We start from the raw sequence: 20213 nt of genomic DNA on the forward strand, positions 1-20213 counted from the left end.
AGACGAGGAAACGGGTTGGGTTAAGATAGAGCAGAGTACGACAAAGGGGATCACATTAGGTGTACTGCCGTTTATTAGTATTAAATCTATTAACAGACTTAAGATTGAGAATGAATGGATCAAACACACCCTGAAAGTGTGGGATACAGTTAAAAAATGGTTAGGGGGCCCAAATTCAATCTCGAGAGCCATGCCGATTTTAGGTAATCCAGAGTTCCCCCCTTCAATAGGAGATGGTGGGTACCGAATATGGGCCAATAGGGGACTTATCACAATAAATCAATTATTTGATGGTACAGTGATTAAATCATTTAAACAACTTCAGGAACAATTTGGACTTGTATCAAATGATTTATACAGATATTTCCAAATAAGACACTATCTGACAAGCCACACGGAGAGAGAGACAGTTAGTAAAAGTCCAAATAAAATTGAACAATATTTTATTTCTATAATAGAGAAGGGTATCCCAAATAAAAAGCATGTATCTCAGATATATAAAAGAATCTCAACGGATACACAAAACACACTGAATATTAAGGAAAAATGGGAATTGGAACTAAATATTATAATCGAAGATAGTCTGTGGGAAGAATTATGTATGGACAGTCACAAGGGATTAAATAGTCAATTATGGAAAGAGTTTGATTGGAAATTAAAAATGAGATATTTTAACACTCCCCTGAATATTTCTTTGTTTGTCAAGACACCTTTGATTGAAATGTGTTGGAGGAATTGTGGAGGAATTGGGGATTACACTCATATCTTTTGGGATTGTCCAATAATTCAGGCGTTTTGGAAAAATGTCGAAGCAGAAATAAAAAATATTGTCAAGGTAAATGTTCTTCTGGATCCTATAGTGTATTTGTTGGGAGCTGTAGCAAAGGAAACGTATAACGCAGAACAGCGATATATACTGCGGATTTTGTTACTGATTGCCAAGACAATTATTACTGTGAATTGGAAGGACAGTAAATCACCGACAGTAACACAGTGGAAGCAGAGACTGAAGCAGGTATACATCATGGAACAGATGACCGCAAGGCTACAAATGAAAATGGACACTTTTGACCAAAGATGGGGAGATGTTGTGCTGTATTTGGATACTGATAGAAATGGGTTGTAGTAAAAGAAGGGGAATTGTCTTAATAAGTAATCTTGCTGTCTGTATTAATATCGACTTAATATGCACTTTTTGATTGTCTGTGTAGGGGGAAATGTTCTGTTATTTGTGAAAAAGGAAAAAATAAAAAGTTATAAAAAAAAAAAAAGCAAGAGCCTCTTCTGTCGTAATAGACGCTATATAAATAAAACTGAATTGAACTGGGCCTCATACAGTCTTGAACTACATACATGTCTCGGACCTCATACGGGTCTTGAATCACTTAGATGTCCATTGACACACTTTTCACATGCTCATCGGCCCAATGATTACATCTATATTTCGTATTACTTTCACTATCAAGGTATCAAGGTTCACTTTATTGTCATTCCAAAAGTCCAAGTACAAGTGGAACGAAATTTCATTGCCACTGGCTCAAAGCAAGCAATAAAAACAATTAAAACACAATAACTCTAAATACTAAAAGATAAGGACACTAGGCTAAAAACTACAACGCTGCATACTCAAAAGTGCATAGGACATACAGAGTTCAAAGAGCTTGGTGCAGTACTGTAGATTGTACATTGTCGAGGGTAGACAGGGAACGGGTTCTGTTTATTTAAAGGTTTTATGGAGTGGGGGAAAAAAAACTGTCATGGAGCCTGGCTGTTCTGCACCTGTCGCTCAGAAACCTTCTGCCTGAGGGCAGGAGGGGGAACTTTCCATGGTCAGGAGGGGGGAACCGCCAGGATTTTGTTTGCCCTTGATAGGCAACGAGTACATTTTAACTTATACAAACAATTTAGGTAATTAAGTAAGCAATAATAAGCAGTTAAAATAAAGTGCATGACTATTTTTTGAAGGTTTTACTGAGTAATAAAGCAGTTGAATGGGACAGATAAATAGACTGGGTATGTAATTTAATGAGCGGATTGGGTCAAAGTATTGCATTTATACTTGTTCAGGCAGTGTGTCCCCGCCCCCCCGGATGCCAGTGGTTGTCGTGACTACTAAAAGGAGCTGACAGTTGCATTCAGCTGCTGATGTTCTCAGACACACCTACTGACATTCTCAGGTGAGTCTCCTGCTGCTTGCAGTACTGGTGCTTAGCAGTCAGGTGCGTTCTGCAGGCCAGGTATATGATCAGGTCAAGGGAACCATGTCACGCCGAAGCTGATGAGGTTTTGTCTGAGGGAGACAAAGTAATTGTACCATTAATATTCAGACAGAAACAGATACGGCCGCAGGTGTGAAATACGGTATGTAGGGCAAGCCGTTTTAACATTTAATGGTTAAGTTTGACTATCCAGAATTAACATTGCAGATATTTACAACTGCATTTTGACTAGTCAGAATCGTCATTCAAGATATCTATAACGTAACTTTGACTAGTCAAAACTCTAATTCAAGCTATCTGTAATTACATTTTGACTAGGCAGAATGGAAGTTAAAGATATCTCCAATTTGAGATTTCTCTAATTAAAAATCATTTCAAGATATCTAACTTTATAGATATTATATATTATATTATATAAATCTACAATTAAATTATGGCTATCCGTAATACCAGTTTTAGATATCTACAATGTAATTCTGACTAGTCATAATTCCAGTTCAAGATATCTACAACTTGGTTCTGACTAGTCAAAACTTAATTTAAGAAATCTAAACTGGACGATGTAGATATCTTGAATTGAGGGGAATTAAAGATATCTTGAACCGGAATTATGACTAGTCAGAATTAAATTGTAGATATTTGCAACTGGAATTACAGCTAGTCGTAATTCAGTTGCAGATATCCTTAATTCACATTGCAGATATCTGTAACTGAATTGTAGATATCTGTAATTAGAAACCCCATACACATGAATGGCAAAAGTGACGTAATTTGTCCTAGGCAGAATGACGTTGTGGATATCTGAAATGACAATTGTGGACAGGAAGAATGTAATTGTAGATATCCAGTACTGGAGTTGAGGGGGGGTGAGGGGGGATGGCATCCCCCCTGAAATAAAAACGGTCCAAATCATCCCCCTGTAAAACTGCCATCCCCCCTTTCCATCCCTTATGTCATTTCATCAATGAATGTGGTTTTACTGCTATTTCAACATTTAGACTCATCACCAGAAAAATAACTTATTTGACAATTTTCACCTGTTTCAAGTAAATTTTCACTTGAAATAAGTAGAAAAATATGCCAATGGGACAAGATTTATCTTCTCATTACAAGCAAAAAAATCTTGTTCCACTGGCAGATTTTTCTACTTATTTTAAGTGAAAATCTACTTGAAAAAGGTGAAAATTGAGTGCAGGGCCCTCCCGGGGTTGGTAGAGGATGGAAATACCCAGGACTGTTACTTAGGTAGGAGCACTGGGTGATAAAATGGGGGAAAAAACCGGGATAAAAATATTGAAAAAAAAAAAAAAAAAATGGTGAAAATTGTTGTTTTTTCCAGTGATGAGTCTTGTTTTAAGTGTAATGAGATTTTTTTTTTTTACTGAAATGAGACATTTTAACTAGAAATAAGACAAATATTCTTGTTAAGATTTTAAGTTTTTGCAGTGATCCATTTTACTTATCCTGTGAAGGACAGAGTCATATTGATAAGTTCAGAAAAGTGTTTTTAATTGTTGTGTTTTGATGTATTTGATGTAAGCCCAGTGGATATTTAAAGCTTACAGAAGGCTGCATTTAACTGCTGCTATGTCATTCCTGCAGTATTTCTGCAGGTGTTTTGGTCACTGCTATTATTTGTAATATATTATATTATTTGTAATCAGCACAAATGATCTGTCCCCATATGATCAAATCCACCATCCCCCCTGATTTTTTTTTTTACAACTCGAGTACTGCGTATCAGCCTCCGAAGTTACTTGTGGATTCTTCTCTGCATGTCAGTGTTTGGTTGTGAAGGTGACACCAGCACTCCCAGGAAGCCCTGCTTTTACTTTGAAACCACGTTTTATTTTGAAATTCGGGCTGCAGCGGTCCCAGATCCGAACAGCTCTCTGTCAGATCAGATCTGGGGTGGCATCTCCCGGCGGGACCAAGGCCGAACCCGGGCCGAACCAGGGTCCGACCAGGGGGCTGACCCAGGCCGAACCCGGGCCGGACCACCGCAGGTAAGCGGGTGGTCGCGACCACCTCGGCCCGGCTTTGATTTGACCGCCGTCGGTGACTCTACTTCCGGTTGTCAGACGACCTTCTGTCGTCCCGCGGGGTTAAAAACACCCAGAATGGCGGGTCCGGGTCCGCCCCGAGACCCCGGTGGTCCCGGTGGTCCCGGTGGTCCGGCCTGTCCCCGGCGTGTCCCCGCCGGTACGGCGTGTCCCTGTCCCGCTCCAGCTGGCTGCGGAGATGCCTGATGAAAACAAGCGGATTCCAGGTCTTCGGCAGGAGCGGTTGCTATTGGCGGTTGCTAGGGGCGGTCCTGAAAGGCTGTAAATGACGTCATCGCATAATTAATATGATCTCATTCTCATTCGAGACCTGTGAAGTCTCCCGTTTTGGCCGGGAAACTACCGTATTTTACCCCTCTTTCCCGCCCTCCTCCTGTATTAGTATTTTCCCCTTAAATTTCTCGTTTTATAATATAATAATTTTTAAACAGCAAACTCAATTGTCACTAATCTCGCGATAACCATCCCTTGCTGTAGCCTGAGTGGCAGTTCTCGCGAGGTTAGTGGCAACAACGGGAACAAACCATGGATCTATAATATTAACAAACGAACGAACAAACGAACAAACCAGCCCCCGAATCCCTCGCTCAGAAGGCGCGCCGATATTTTCCAGTGGCCAGCTGCGGTACTGCAACACAAAATCCCATGGGGCCCAGAAAGCTTTTTTCCCATAGACCGCAATAGTAAAAGAGAAGCCTCTAAAACTGTTCACAGGAACCTCCAGCTGTAATCACCGGCAATTACTAATCTTTGTATTCTATATTTTTAAGTCATGGACTTTATATCCGTCAAAAATGTTTAATAACGGCCAGAAAAGTCAAAGAAAAGTCTCTTTCTGGGCGTGACGTCACGGTTGTGTCCGTGCATTCCACGGATGTATTATATTAATATATATTATATAATTATATTATATTAATGCATTAATAATATATGTACCGGTAATACTATACATGTAATAATATATTATATTAATACTATATGTAATACTATACATGTAATAATATACATGGATTAATATATTATATTAATACATATTATATTAATATTCGCGTCATTGCCCCGGGGCATGATGGGAGGCCCCAGAGCATCATGGGAGGTGACTCAACTGCGCATGCTCTATGGGCCCGTGTACGCGGAAGTAAACCCGGAAGTCAGGAATTTTTTCGGCACATACGCTGGCTGAGCAAAATGCGTTGAAATGAATGGGCGGCCATTTTTGGTCTTCCATCCAGTTCTATAATACATCCATGGAACAAACTCGGAACAACAAATCTGAGATGGATGGATGTAACGAGAGAGAAGATATTTCTGCTAAATATAAATATCTCTAAAAATGGGAAACCGAATTTACTTTCCTAAAGATGAGCAGGACGGGGCTCAGTTACCCGTCCTGAAGGATGTGTAACTAAGATTTTAGTGTCTCACGGGGGAAGGAACATTGATTGATTGATTGAAGAATTTATTAGAAGAATTGCATAGGATCAGGTACAGTTTCATGACAGTACAGATTTGCTGATACAAAGTCAACTAAAAGGCATTATTCCAAGAAAGCATTACACTTGTTTACATTGGAGACCTTTTTTAAACCCATATAACATGCATCTGTCATCGGTCAGTGAATACCAGAGAGCCTCATGAGTGAAATTTTCACTGTGAAAATGACAAATTAAAAGAAAATGTTAATTTTTCACTTGAAGACAATCAATGTCAGAAAAAAGAACTGAAAATATTAAAAATAAATAAATGTGCTTTAATTCACTTTTTGTGTTTTTATTTAGGCTGTATTATAAGAATTACACACATAGGAATGTCCACAGCATTTTATCATCGACAAAGGTAGACTTATCAGATTCTGAGCACATAATTGTAGTCTGTAAGTGGTTTACAGGTAGTTATTTTAGATTTTACTGGACCTCGGTTGGCGGAAAATTTCTCGTATTTTTAAATCCAAAACTTGACAGTTATGCATATATAATCGTAATGGACGCTGCGAGAGAAAGGAATTAAGTGCTGGGAGACGTAAAACCTCAGTTAAAAACGCAGCATATGCCTAGAACTATAAATAAGCTCTCTTTTTTTGATTCTTTCTTGTTTGTCATGCCACATTTCCAATCTTTGTCATTTATTCTATAGGCCAGCTCAGTGTCAATGAATTACTATTAAAATAATTACATGAGTTAGAATAACACATTGGTATTCTCCTGTTATAAATGCAGTCATGTTTGTATTTACATACTGGTGATGTCTTTGCAACTCTAGATATAAACCAGTTTTACTTATTTAAAAAAAGTTGAAATTATTTATTGATCTTTTTTTATTATTATTGTGTAAAAGAGGTCTGTCTTGAATATAAGACCCTGTGTCTCTACGATAGTAACCTGTATTCATAAATACATTTTTGTCTGCCTCCATACAGCTTTCACACTAAAGTCGCCAGAAGTTTCCAATACGACCTAAAAAAGTCACAAGATTTGTCAGTTAAAAAAAAAAGAGTGGTAGAGTGGTTTCAAAGGTCGCTTAACATATGAACAAAGTCGCTAAGTTGTCACGTTGAGGTTTGCGTCGATGAAGATGCTCTGTTGAGGGGGGATTGGTGGCTCTATTGAATAAGAATAAGAAGCTTTATTATCATTGTACAGTATACACAGGGGTGCACACAAGCCGGTACTCCAGGGCCAGTCTACTGCACGTTTTAGATGTTTCCCCTCCTCAACACAACCCTGATAGACAAGGCTGTGTCACCAACAGAGTTGTGTAAACCTTGATGACATGTTGATGACGACCAGTGATTAGAATCAGGTGTGTTGAATACGCGGAAACATCTAAAACATGCAGTAAACTAGCCCTCGAGTACCGGCTTGTGTGCACCCCTGAGTATACAACAAAACTTCGTTCTGCAGCATCCTCCAGGTGACAGCAGCTACATTCACAAGTCAGAATCCCAAACAGCAAAAATAAAGTGCAATGAAATGAAATGATTTAGGTAAGGACTGGTGTTATGAGTCCTGTAGCAGTCTCTTCACGGCCGTGGGGAAGAAGCTGTTCTTCAGCCGGTCGGTGCGGCTCTCAGAACTCTGCGTCTACCAGAGGGGAGGCTGGAGAATAGAGAGTGTCCTGGATGAGCGGGTTGTTTCGGATCTGTTTGGCTCTTCGGAGAGACGGTTGGAATGGATCTCCTCCAGGCGTGGGAGCCCAGCCCAGGTCCTCTGAGATGTACAGGCCGAGAAACTTGAAGTTTCTGACCTGCTCCACTTCTTCACGTTGATACTCAGGCCTGAGTGCGGCGTGGTCCTTGTTCTCCTGAAGTTGACGAGGATTTCCTTCGTCTTCTTGGTGTTGAGGTTGAGGTGGTTGTCGCTGCACCAGGCAGCCAGTGCTTTGACCTCCTCCCTGTATGGTGCCTCATCATCATTGCTGATCAGTCCAACAATGGTTGTGTCGTCAGCAAATTTGATGAAGCTGTTGGATCCGTGGGTGGTGACGCAGTCGTGGGTGTATAGTGTGTACAGGACTGGACTGAGGACACAGCCCTGGGGATGGTGGAGGATGTGGAGGTGCCCATCCTGACATGCTGGGGTCTGTTAGTCAGGAAGTCCTTGATCCACAGACAAAGGGAGGTTCCAAGCTGCAGTGTCTGCAGTTTGTTGACCATTCGGCTGGGGCTGATGGAATTGAATGCCGAGCTGAAGTCAACAAACAGCATTCTGACGTATGATGTATGCCCTGGGGCTCTCAATGTGGCTGAGAGCAGAGTGGAGGGCGATGGAGATGGTGTCATCTGTGGAGCTGTTGGACCTGTAGGCCAACTGATGTCGGTCAAAGCCAGGTAGGATGTGGGCCTTGACATGCTGCAACACCAGTCTCTCCATACATTTCATGATTACTGGTGTCAGGACCACGGGCCGGTAATCGCTGTAGGGGGGATTGGTGGCTCTGTTGAGGGGGGAGTGGTGGGTCTGTTGAGGGGGGGTTTGGTGGCTCTGTTGAGGGGGGTTTGGTGGCTCTGTTGAGGGGGGATTGGTGGCTCTGTTGAGGGGGGATTGGTGGCTCTGTTGAGGGGGGATTGGTGGCTCTGTTGAGGGGGGGTTTGGTGGCTCTGTTGAGGGGGGGTTTGGTGGCTCTGTTGAGGGGGGATTGGTGGCTCTGTTGAGGGGGGATTGGTGGCTCTGTTGAGGGGGGTTTGGTGGCTCTGTTGCATTGATGTGGAGACTCAATGACTACGTTTACGTGCAGTCAATAACCCTTTTCTAACCGGAATATTAGCAAGCAATAGCAATAACCCGGTTTCGCATGGCCATGTAAACATCAATAACCCCTTTGAATAACCGGAATTTGCTCATATTCCAGGTTTTAAAAACCCAAACATTACCCCTGGGTTACTCCTTTTCTAACCCGAATATTTGGTCATGTATAACCTAACGGGATTTCCCCATAAAAAGGAACAGGAATTTGTTTTCTACCCATGTTCTTTTTACAAGGAATCTTGGTCTTTTGAGTCCAAGAAATACTTATAGACATGGCGAAACGCAAGACCAGGAGGACACTAATCACTTCATAAATGTAATGAAAGATATGAACATTTTGGCATTTGTAGACGGTAGAAAGTACCGGGATAGCCAGATTTACAAAAAGGTGAGCGAAAAGTTGCACGAAGCAGGATTTGTACGAACGCTAGACCAGATCAAGCTCCGCTGGAAGACGCTGAAAAAGGAGAACTACAGGGACAAGAAACAAAACGACTTCTACTGGGCTGTTCATTATCCGTCGTGCTGCTGTTATTGTTGTTGTTTTGGATTTGGATACAGGAAGAAGAAGCGGAAATGACGGGAATTGCGTCATGACGTTCTCCGTGGGTCCCAAATGATTACAATCACCATGTATACAGGGATAACCCTGTTTGCTCACGCATGGGAACAGATTATTCCGAATGTTTCAGTAACCAGAATATCGACCTTAACCCGAATTTTGACTGCATGTAAACGTAGTCATATGTTGCAACGCCGTGGGTTCAATTAAGAGGATTTAGTGTCATGTCTCCTCTGGAAATCCAGAGTTACTTCAGCTGGTTTTTGGTAATTGCTGGGATAGAAAACCACAAGAGTTAAACAACACATCCTAAAATAATCAGTTATTTCTTTAAAGGAAATTGAAACTATGTTTAAAGATGAGAAATTCCCTGCTGTTATCTCATACAATCTATGTAAATAATTCAGAAAGCATATTAAGTTCTGGAGCAGCTCAGCTACATGACTGGTGACCTGGTAAACACAACTCACCACAGAAACCAGAGGCTTTACAGATTTTCTGCATGGTTCCTGTCTCAGCGTGCACAGAAAAACCTCTTTCACATGATTTCTGTTAATTGGCCGCATTCATGTCAGAACTTGAAAGAATTAGCAATGGATGCGACATGCAGCAGTCTATACACCTGTGGCGTTTCTTTTAGAGCGAGGTATGTCGAACCAGTTTTGGTGTGGGTTTTATGAGAAAGTTTAAAATTCAACCTTGAGGTTTCTGCAGGCTGCCATCGGTGTGGCTTCAGAAACAATGAGCACAGCTGTGTAACATCCGGAACATGCAGTTTACCACCATTACCACGCATGTTTAGTTTCCTGTCAGCGGTGAGTGGCAGGCCTAGCCTCCTCATACAGGTCAGTAACGTCCTGACATTAATGCAACTTAGAATTATGATTACTAATAAGAGGCTTTGTGTTTTATATGAATGAATTTGCTGATAAATCTGCAGGAAAATTACCTTAAGATGACTCAGTAGTGCTCTCGGATCTGTCTCAGGTAAAGCAATCTACGTGTCGCTCTGCTACATCAGGCTCAGATCCAGTTTAATCACTTCTTCTCTCGTGTTTGGCAGCCTGAGGCTGAAGTTCATAAATCAGAGGAATGTGCATAATTATTCAGAGTTGAACAGGGCTGGAAAATCCCAGTAAAGGTCAAGGAGCCTTCTATGGTAATTATATCCAACTCGAAAGAAAACCGGTACAAAGAAAACCTGCAGTTCCTCTACTGACCACGAGTGGCAGCACTCAGTTCTAATGAATGAATCTATAATAAATACTATTGATAACTGTTTTGGGAAAATCTGCTTTGAGTGTCAGATGAGAAGTGAAAAATGAAACTTAGTGAATTTATTAAAAGCTGCAGAAAATGTTCAACATCTGCAGAAGATGTCTCATCCCGCATGTTTACAGGGGCATATTTAATCATTTTTGGGGCGAGGCGAGACGAGGAGGATGCGGTTAGAGTAGTTAATCCATACAGAGGTTGCAAGAGTACATGCTCACACCATGCGTGTCTTAAAAAGCAATAAGTACACTCTTTTTATTATTTTATTTAAAAATAAACCATCTTTACAACTTTACCACAAATATAAAGTTATAACTATATTCTTGCAAGAAAACGTCTAAAAACTAAATTCTGACAAAAAACATTCTCTTTCTTCTTCTATTACTTTCACTTGTTGGTGTGAAATAGGGGTGCAACGATTAGTCAGTGTTGTCAACAAAAGTCAATAATGAAAATAGTCGCCAACGAATTTAATTATCCGTAAAAGAAAAAATTAACAGTGATGCATCTCCTCTTTTCCCATCTCTGCTGAGAGTTGCACATGTACAATAGAGTATAGTGCCAGTGAAACAACACTGCGGCCGTCGATGCATCACCACGGCGACTGACTGTAAAGTTCATTGAAACATGCATTTTGAGCGTGTCCTTCTTTCATGTCTTTAATTTATAATTAGCATTTAAAATGTAAAAGCTGAGAGTTAAATAAGAGCCATTTAATAATTATGAGATGAATTAGTCGACTAACCATTTAAATAGTCGATGACTAATGGACTATGTGAAAACTCGTTAGTTGCAGCTCTAGTGTGAAATCCATTCTGGGATACTTTGCTGTCTCAAGCTCACACAAAACGCCACTGGGTGCATCCTGGGTAAAATGAGCGGAGCGAGAACACTTCCGGGTACTTTTATTCCAGCTCATCACTGTCCCTGTTGTCGTCAAGTCAGGCGATTACTTCCCTGTTGTGTAAATACCCTCATGGCCTTTTGTTAGGTACACCCAGTACACCCGGTAAAGTGGCCTGGGGGAGTATTTTGTATAAATGAAAATAAAGACATCTTAAAGATGCTTTCATACCAAATCCTTCTGGTTTTCATTACTTCTCTTCATAGAATTGAAGCTGACCATCTGACAAGAGGAAGCAGCAGAACCCAGGATGAGCTTCCTGCACAGGTGAGTTCAGACCGCCACTGTTAAACACACCTCTGTCTGATGTACATGTTTGCTAAAATCTCCCAGAATGCTATGCAGCTGCTCAGCCTGAAATCCTGAAGATTTCTTCTGGACTGCTCCTTGCTCCTACAGAATCCTGCTGTAGCTGACATTCTTTCTCCAATCTCACTTGGATGCATCACAGGAAGTTATCGGTCAGGAAGCATGAGTGATGCGGGATGTTTCTTCTTTGTTGTTTGTGGCGCGATTAATTTTGTCCCAGCTGATACACCTGACATATAGTCCTACACTTATGTCTACAGTCATGTCCTCAAACCAAGGGAAGGTAAGGACATGAAGATACAGACAAGAGGAACCCTGCTGACCTGGGATTCTGATCCCAGAACCTTGTTCCTATGACACAGCCATCGTTGGTGACACCTTCATCGTTGGTGACGCCGCCATCGTTGGTGACGCCGCCATCGTTGGTGAAACCTTCATCGTTGGTGACGCCGCCATCGTTGGTGAAACCTTCATCGTTGGTGACACGGTCATCGTTGGTGAAACCTTCATCGTTGGTGACGCCGCCATCGTTGGTGAAACCTTCATCGTTGGTGACGCCGCCATCGTTGGTGACACCTTCATCGTTGGTGACACCGTCATCGTTGGTGAAACCTTCATCGTTGGTGACGCCGCCATCGTTGGTGACACCTTCATCGTTGGTGACACGGTCATCGTTGGTGAAACCTTCATCGTTGGTGACGCCGCCATCGTTGGTGACACCTTCATCGTTGGTGACACGGTCATCGTTGGTGACGCCGTCATCGTTGGTGACGCCTTCATCGTTGGTGACGCCGTCATCGTTGGTGACACCTTCATCGTTAGTGACGCCGCCATCGTTGGTGACGCCGCCATCGTTAGTGACACGGTCATCGTTGGTGACGCCGCCATCGTTGGTGACACCTTCATCGTTAGTGACACGGTCATCGTTGGTGACGCCGCCATCGTTGGTGACACGGTCATCGTTGGTGACACCTTCATCGTTGGTGACACCTTCATCGTTGGTGACACGGTCATCGTTGGTGACGCCGCCATCGTTGGTGACACGGTCATCGTTGGTGACGCCGCCATCGTTGGTGACGCCGCCATCGTTGGTGACGCCGCCATCGTTGGTGATGCCGCCATCGCTGGTGACGCCGCCATCTTTGGTGACACCTTCATCGTTGGTGACGCCGCCATTGTTGGTGACGCCGCCATCGTTGGTGACGCCGCCATCGTTGGTGACACCTTCATCGTTGGTGACGCCGCCATCGTTGGTGACGCCGCCATTGTTGGTGACGCCGCCATTGTTGGTGACGCCGCCATCGTTGGTGACACCTTCATCGTTGGTGACGCCGCCATCGTTGGTGACACCTTCATCGTTGGTGACGCCGCCATTGTTGGTGACGCCGCCATCGTTGGTGACGCCGCCATCGTTGGTGACGCCGCCATTGTTGGTGACGCCGCCATCGTTGGCGACGCCGCCGTCGTTGGTGACACCTTCATTGTTGGTGACGCCGCCATTGTTGGTGACGCCGCCATCGTTAGTGACACCTTCATCGTTGGTGACGCCGCCATCGTTGGTGACACCTTCATCGTTGGTGACGCCGCCATCGTTGGTGACGCCGCCATCGTTGGCGACGCCGCCGTCGTTGGTGACGCCGCCGTCGTTGGTGACGCCGCCGTCGTTGGTGACACCTTCATCGTTGGTGACACGGTCATCGTTGGTGACGCCGCTATCGTTGGTGACGCCGCCATCGTTGGTGACGCCGCCATCGTTGGTGACACGGTCATCGTTGGTGACGCCGCCATCGTTGGTGATACGGTCATTGTTGGCGATGCCGTCATCGGTGGCTCTAACACTTCCTGAGCTGCCTTGTAGTGAAACATCAGAGCAGACCGGCCATTTGAGAAATATTGGCTGGTTCAGCTTCTCAGAGGAACTGAAACTGGAGTTAGTCAGCACAAGCTGGACTCTAAACATACTCTTAGTGGAAGTGTGACTAACCAGTGACGGCACTGGGTGTGTTTCCTCTCCACTTTATTCAGATTGACTTTTGAATAAAAATGTATCTAAACAAAACCTGCAAACTTCAAAAAATCTACCATATGTCCCAAGATTTGGTTCTGGCATCACATACGCTCATTAGATGGTTTTCTGGTGATTTATAAAGAGGAATATTTCCTTTCTCGTCTCCAGGTCAGATGATGTTCCATAGTCTTTTCCATAGGTCTCCTCGGTCATGATGCAGAGTTGCTGCCTCTCACAACTCATCAGAACGGGTCAGGGTGCCAGATAGCTCACAGACCGTGGCATGGTTCCTGGGCTCAGTCAAGTATGCCAACCGCTCAACCACAATTAGAGGAAGATTCTAGGAGGGAAAGGGTGACATGTTCAGTTGTTCTAAAGGGCCATCCAGAAGAGCCAGCAGAGGTGGTCTGGCCCTCCCTGGACACATTCCCTGGAGGTGTTTCAGGCAACCACGAGAAGACCAGGGACTGCCTCTTGCTCTATTTTTTTAGGGCATGCTCTCAAAGCGGAGGGGTCACTGCGTTAATAACATCAATAACAATATCATGTCAACGCGTTAATAACGCCTTCATGCATAGTCTGTTTAACACCTCTGTTCTTTTACGCGAGATTAACAACACTCGTTTCAGGAAATATGTCTGTAAAATACAAACCAAGCATCGGACACGTGGCACAGGGCTCTTCTGAAGACACCCACTGTATGTCAATCAAAGTTAGCTGTAGCTACCAGCTAACCCAGCTGATGCTTTGTTTTCCAGGCAGCTCAGTCAGCTGCGACCAGCATGGAGGTGGAAGAAGGGGACGGAGCTGTCCATCTGCTCCAACACCAGTTTCCCCTGCAAGACCTTCAGCTCAACGTCGTCAGATCCAGGTGCACAGCTCACCTTCAATCTTGTTTACCTTTAGAAAGCAATGAACCTGTTTGGAACAGCTACCGTAGTTCTAGCTGCACGCCGTGGTCCAGGACTCAGCAGCTGTTCCTCCGGCATTGCCAGTCCTCCTAGTGAAGCTGAAACACGGGTTCTCCACCGCCCCAGCTTGAGAGATGCTTCATCCGATTCAGCTGGTGGAAATCCAACCCAGTGGGACAGGTGAAAAAAGTGGGGACAAAAACAGTATTACTATAAAGAACGGACAAGTCCTGGAGTCGGACTCTGGTTGAAGACGCTAGACAGGTGAACCTGAAGGCTACACGTTTAAGTTTCCTCTTAAAAATTGATTTACTGTAAATATAGCAGAGATACTGAGGTAGATAATTCCAGAGAGACATTAACCTGTAGATAAAAAAACGTTGTAAAGCATTTATTTTTGAACGAGGCAATACAAGCAGACTATTACTGGACCCTCTATTGTTATGATCATGAATATAATATATTACATACACCTGGTACACTGGGTACAAAACGTTACCAGTTAAAGATCTCAGTCGCTAATAAAACCTTGTTTAAAGTGGTCTGACACTTAAAGCCGCATTTGTAATGAACCAGTTCCTGTTCAGCACAAACAGAGAGAATGAAGAACAGAGAAAGGAGAGACTACGACCCAAGGCTAAGGGGGCAAATATACTTGCTGTTCAGAACGCGTACGCATCATGGCTGCATCGCGTATCCTGCGTTCGTTTGACTCGTCCACATGCATGTTCTCCAAGACACTGAACGCGTACGTGACCTGCAGTTCTCACTCTGCCCGCAAGTGCCACTGGTCCAGGTCCGAGCACCAGCTGACCACAAATGACTCGACTCGGAGGTCGGAAACTTGTGGACTGTTTTGTGAAGAGGCTGCTGAGCAGCTGTTATCCTCACATTTATGATCGCCACAGCACAGTGACAAACATGCGGGTCAAAACAGCCCTGGTGCAGATAGAGTCGTGCTCGTTATGTCCATGTTCGTCGGAAGAAGCTGTGATGGTGCTGGTGGACTGTTTTACCCACTGACCATCAATCATCTGAGCTGGATACAGAGGTTCTTCAGTCATCGCTCGACCAACTCCGACTTTGCTCTAGAGATTCACCGATCGGGGATTGGCCGATAATGCCTCTATTGGTTTTGATCGGAGTTTTCAAAATAATAGTTCAAAGCAGGTCGATCTGATGACGTTTACAACAACAAACCGCCGCCCGCGTGTGCGTGCGTTCCCACACCTCAGACCCAGGTCTGCTAAGAGGGCGTGACCGTCTCTACAAAACATCAACATTGAAAATGGTGTTGCTGGTATGGGAGTTTTACCATGTCCAAAAAGGACAACAAATTTGCAGTTTGCAAAATGTGTGCAAAGGAAATACCCCGAGGAGAAATGTTACAAAAGAATTTCAACACAACGAAGCTGATAAGAGATTTGAAAGTTTCTCACACGAAGGAGTATATGAAGTGATGTCACTGGAGGGTTTGTCCAGTACTTCTGATACAGTTTTTGGTCCTTTCCATCTCTGCAGACCCCATAGAGGTCCACAAGAAGAAGCTTTTCCTGTGGTTCAACCACCTTCCAAAGGAGGAGAAGCAGTTCGGAGGCGTCTTCAGTCCGGAGACGATGCACGTGGACCCACTGATCCTGGAGAGGGGGGAGGAGGAGAAGGCCGGACTGCTGTCCTCCCCCTTCCACAGCCAGACTCTCCCCCGCCGTCCACTGAGCGTGGATAAGCTGTTCGAGCCCACCGACACCTGGAGCGACGCTCTGGGACTCAACGTGCTGATGTATGGAGCTGTCGGAACCGGCAAGAGCACCGTGTTCCGGAAACTGGTGCTGGACTGGTGCTCTGATATTAGCCTGACCCAGTTCAAGCTGCTGATTCCGTTCTCCTGTGAGAACCTCCGTCAGCTGTCAAAGTGAGTATCTCTGTTCTCAGTCAGTGCGTTTAAATGGGAAGTTTAATTCCTCTTTAATTCAGAATTCAAATTAAATCCGATTTATAATTATTAATAATTACCAACACCTAATTCCAAATGAAAATGGCCATTCCAGCCTGTAGCAGCTGCTGCTAGCCGCTCCCCTGCAGCTCCAGAGCAGCCGGCCAGGCAGGGCGGCTGGGTGACGGTTCGGAGGAAGCGTAGTCCTAAAGGGCGCACGGAACATCACCACCCGCTTCATGTGTCTAACCGATTTTCCCCACTCAGCGACACACCCGCTGAGAAACCGACCCTGGTGATTAGCGACTCCATAGTGAAGCATGTGAGGCCGACATTGAGGCCAGAGCGGGCGACATTGAAGCAAATTTGAAGCTGCTGGCAAAGAGTAATCGTAAATTTGGTAGTTATCATACATGTTGGCGCTAATGACTCCCGTCTAACCCAGTCAGAAGTTACTAAAGTTTATATTGTCTCGGTGTGTAACTACGCCAAAACCCTGTTGGACTCCGTAGGTTTCTCTGGTCCCCTCCCCAATCTGACCAGCGATGACATGTTTAGCCGCATGCTCTCGCTCTGCCGCTGGCTGTCTCCGTGGTGTTCAGAAAACGATGTGGCCTTTATTGACAATTGGAAGACGTTTTGGGAAAAGCCCGGTCTTATTAGAAGAGACGGCATTCATCCCACCCGGGATGGTGCTGCTCTTGTCTCTAGTAATTTGGCCAGTTTTATTAGACACTCCCCCTGACAATGCAGGGTCCATGCCAGGATGCAGAGTTACAGTCTTACACACTTCTCTGCTGCTCCTCGAGGACCAACGCCTGCCAATAAAACTATAGGATTGCATTATGTAATTGGCGACTCTAACCAGGTGCCTAGCAAAATTGGTGTTGATTCCCCGCCCTCCAAAAGTTCACCAAGCCCAGCGTGATAGGGGAGTTTAGTACCAATTAAAGACAGAAAAATCAGATGCGGACTACTAAATATATTATTATATAAGCTAGCAGTCTCTATTAGTAAATTATCTAATTACAGAGAGCAGGAGTGATATTTTCTGTTTAACAGAAACATGGTTACAGGAGGAAGAGTATGTTAGTTTGAATGAATCAACACTGCCCGGTTACTTTAATTATCATATTCCCCGAAGCACGGGCTAAGACGGTGGAGTAGCAGCGATCTATATCTCCAGTCTTCGAATAAAATCTAAACCTAAATGCGATTATAAGATAAGACTTTATTGATCCGACAAGGGAAAATATGTGCGTTACCACAGTTCGAGAATAAAGACTGAATAGAAAGCAAAAAATATAATAAAATGATATAAGTTAAAAGATAAAATACAATACTATGTAGAACGGTAGCTGGTATTTATGTACAAGCATACACAGTATGCATTATGGATGGAGGATTGGATGGAGGATTGTGAAGATATTCTTTCTATTTTATTTATATATTACAACAGAAGTTGTCTCTAGGATCTTTCCAGAGAACCAGAACATGGGGGGGTCATGACCCCCCCCATCAATTATTACGTAAACAGTGGCAAGAAAAACTCCCCTTTAGGAGGGAAAAAACCTGGATCAAGACTTGGAACATAAGGGGGAACCTCGCCAGACTGGGCAGAGGATATGGGGAGAGATATGCAAAAAAATAATGTATAACTATAAACAAGACATACATATATACACAAAAACACACGTACATATACCTATATATATATATATGTATATATATACACCACCTCAGTGTATAATATATATATATATATATATATATATATATATATATATATATATATATATATATATATATATATATATATATATATACCACCTCAGTGTCTGCTGTCTACATCTGTTTATATAGTCATCCCTGTACTGCACCAGTTAGCCATTGTGTCTGTGTCTCTCCTTTCTCTGTTCTTCATTCTCTCTGTCTGTTCTCTCTTTTCCTGCACTACCAGGCTGGTCTTCAGCAGGAGGTCCCCCCTTATGATCCAGGTCCTGGTCCAGGTTTCTTCCCTCCTAAAGGGGAGTTTTTCCTTGTCACTGTTTGGCTTAAGAGACAACTTCTGTTGTAATAGACGCTATATAAATAAAATCGAATTGAATTGAACTGATGAGGAAAAAGAAAGCAGCATCTCTGCAGGCATCCTGCTGGTCTCACAGGTCGACCACAGAGTCTGACGTTTGTAAAGGTGGGAGGCCCTTTGATACTGAAGTGACTGCTTATCTTCCCCTCAGGGTGTCTTCTTTGAGGGACCTGGTGACCAGGAAGTATCTGCATCTGAAAAACCACCCCTCCCTCAGTGGGGAGGGTGACCAAGCCAAGGATGTCCTCTTCCTCTTCAACGGGATGGAGAAGATGCAGTTAGACTTCCGCATCGGATCCACAGAGCTCTGTAGCGACCCCAACGCAGCGCTGCCTCCAGATGTAATCGTGGTGAACCTGCTGAGGAAATATCTGCTTCCTGAGGTAAGTAATCAGCACCACACCTTTGTTCCTGCTCTTAAATCTCTGTGAAGGTCCACTGCACGGACAAAAGTGGTCAGACGCCTGACCGTTCCACCTGCCGGGACCGTAGCAGCTTTCCGTCTTCTTGGAAGTCTGTCCCGCAGATTCTGGTGTGTTTCTGCTGGAGTTGGTGTACATTCAGTCTGAGGAGCATTTAAGATTACATATTTTTTGACGGATACAGCATGTAGCAAAAAGTAGCTGGTGTTAAAGTTTATTTTTTATTTTCATTAACAATTAATTAGGCATGTTCACTGTAAACTCTGATCTCCGGGGAGGAGCTAACGATGGATGAATGGATTGACGAATGCCAGTCTCCAAAAAAAAAAACAAGCAAAAGACGACATGCAGAGCTGAAATCTGGAGAGATGGGACTGTTTTTTTCCACAGTGGGGCTATTTTTACTGGATAATATGTATTTCTGATTAATTAAAAACTACATAAAATAGATTGTGTATTCCTCTTTCATATTTACATTATTGGTAACCGTTTTCTAAAAGCAATACATCACTTGGCGTCGGCCCGGAGACGCCGCTCAGCTGTGATATAATGAGCGTATACCACGGTCTGTCGTGATGTATGCTTAAATATTAATATTTAATTTATATTATATATATTAAACTCTCCCACTGTTAAAAACGTTCTGTGTGTTCGTCTTTATTTTTTCATTTGGCCGTGCTTTTTTCCCCTGCCATTTTAGGAGTGGATTTTTTTCCCTCCAAGTTATTTGTGTCACAAATGCAAAATTCAACACGAGCGCGTGCCCGTATAGTTCAACGGGTTGAGCAGGCAACTGATATAAACCTTCCCCTGTACAGCGACGTGGGTTCGATTCCAGTCGCGGCATATTTTTCCCCCACTTCCTACGTGTCTGTCTTTCACTGCACCATCAAATAAAGACGAAGAGCCGCATGACACCGGGCAAAGAGCCGCATGCGGCTCGCGAGCCACGGGTTGGTCACCCCTGTTCTAGATGTTTCTTCTTCCATCTATAAGCTTCCTCCATTCAAACTGGTGCAGTTTGCAGCTTCTAAACTGTTTAGGGGTCAATGACGAATAAGGATTTTCAACAGGTCAATTTTTTGAGTTTTTTGTCAAGATGAATTGGCACTAGCCTTAAAAAAGGTCATGTGGTGCAACCATGATTCATATTAAAATAAATTAATTTCCTTAACATCTTGACATCTTTTTTTTTTACAAGTTTTCAGTATTATACAAAAATGTTTGTTTTTTTAATGGTCGTGCCACATGATATTTCATTAAATGGACGTCAT

The 20213-nt window shown here is 43.6% G+C and overlaps 1 protein-coding gene across 2 annotated transcripts in view; it reads left to right on the plus strand.

The window, feature by feature from the left end:
* Positions 1-4068: 4068 nt before the first annotated feature.
* The window catches only part of nlrx1 (NLR family member X1), a 36647-nt gene continuing 20502 nt past the window's right edge, over positions 4069-20213 (plus strand). For both annotated transcript variants that reach the window (XM_061718743.1, XM_061718744.1), the window contains exons 1-5: positions 4069-4225; positions 11474-11534; positions 14343-14455; positions 16017-16407; positions 18669-18900. In XM_061718743.1, coding sequence (XP_061574727.1) covers positions 11518-11534; positions 14343-14455; positions 16017-16407; positions 18669-18900 — 753 coding nt within the window. In that variant the 5' untranslated portion in view covers positions 4069-4225; positions 11474-11517. The remainder of the gene's footprint in view (positions 4226-11473; positions 11535-14342; positions 14456-16016; positions 16408-18668; positions 18901-20213) is intronic.

The sequence above is a fragment of the Cololabis saira genome, chromosome 4 (assembly GCF_033807715.1).
Source record: "Cololabis saira isolate AMF1-May2022 chromosome 4, fColSai1.1, whole genome shotgun sequence".
NCBI lineage: Eukaryota > Metazoa > Chordata > Actinopteri > Beloniformes > Belonidae > Cololabis > Cololabis saira.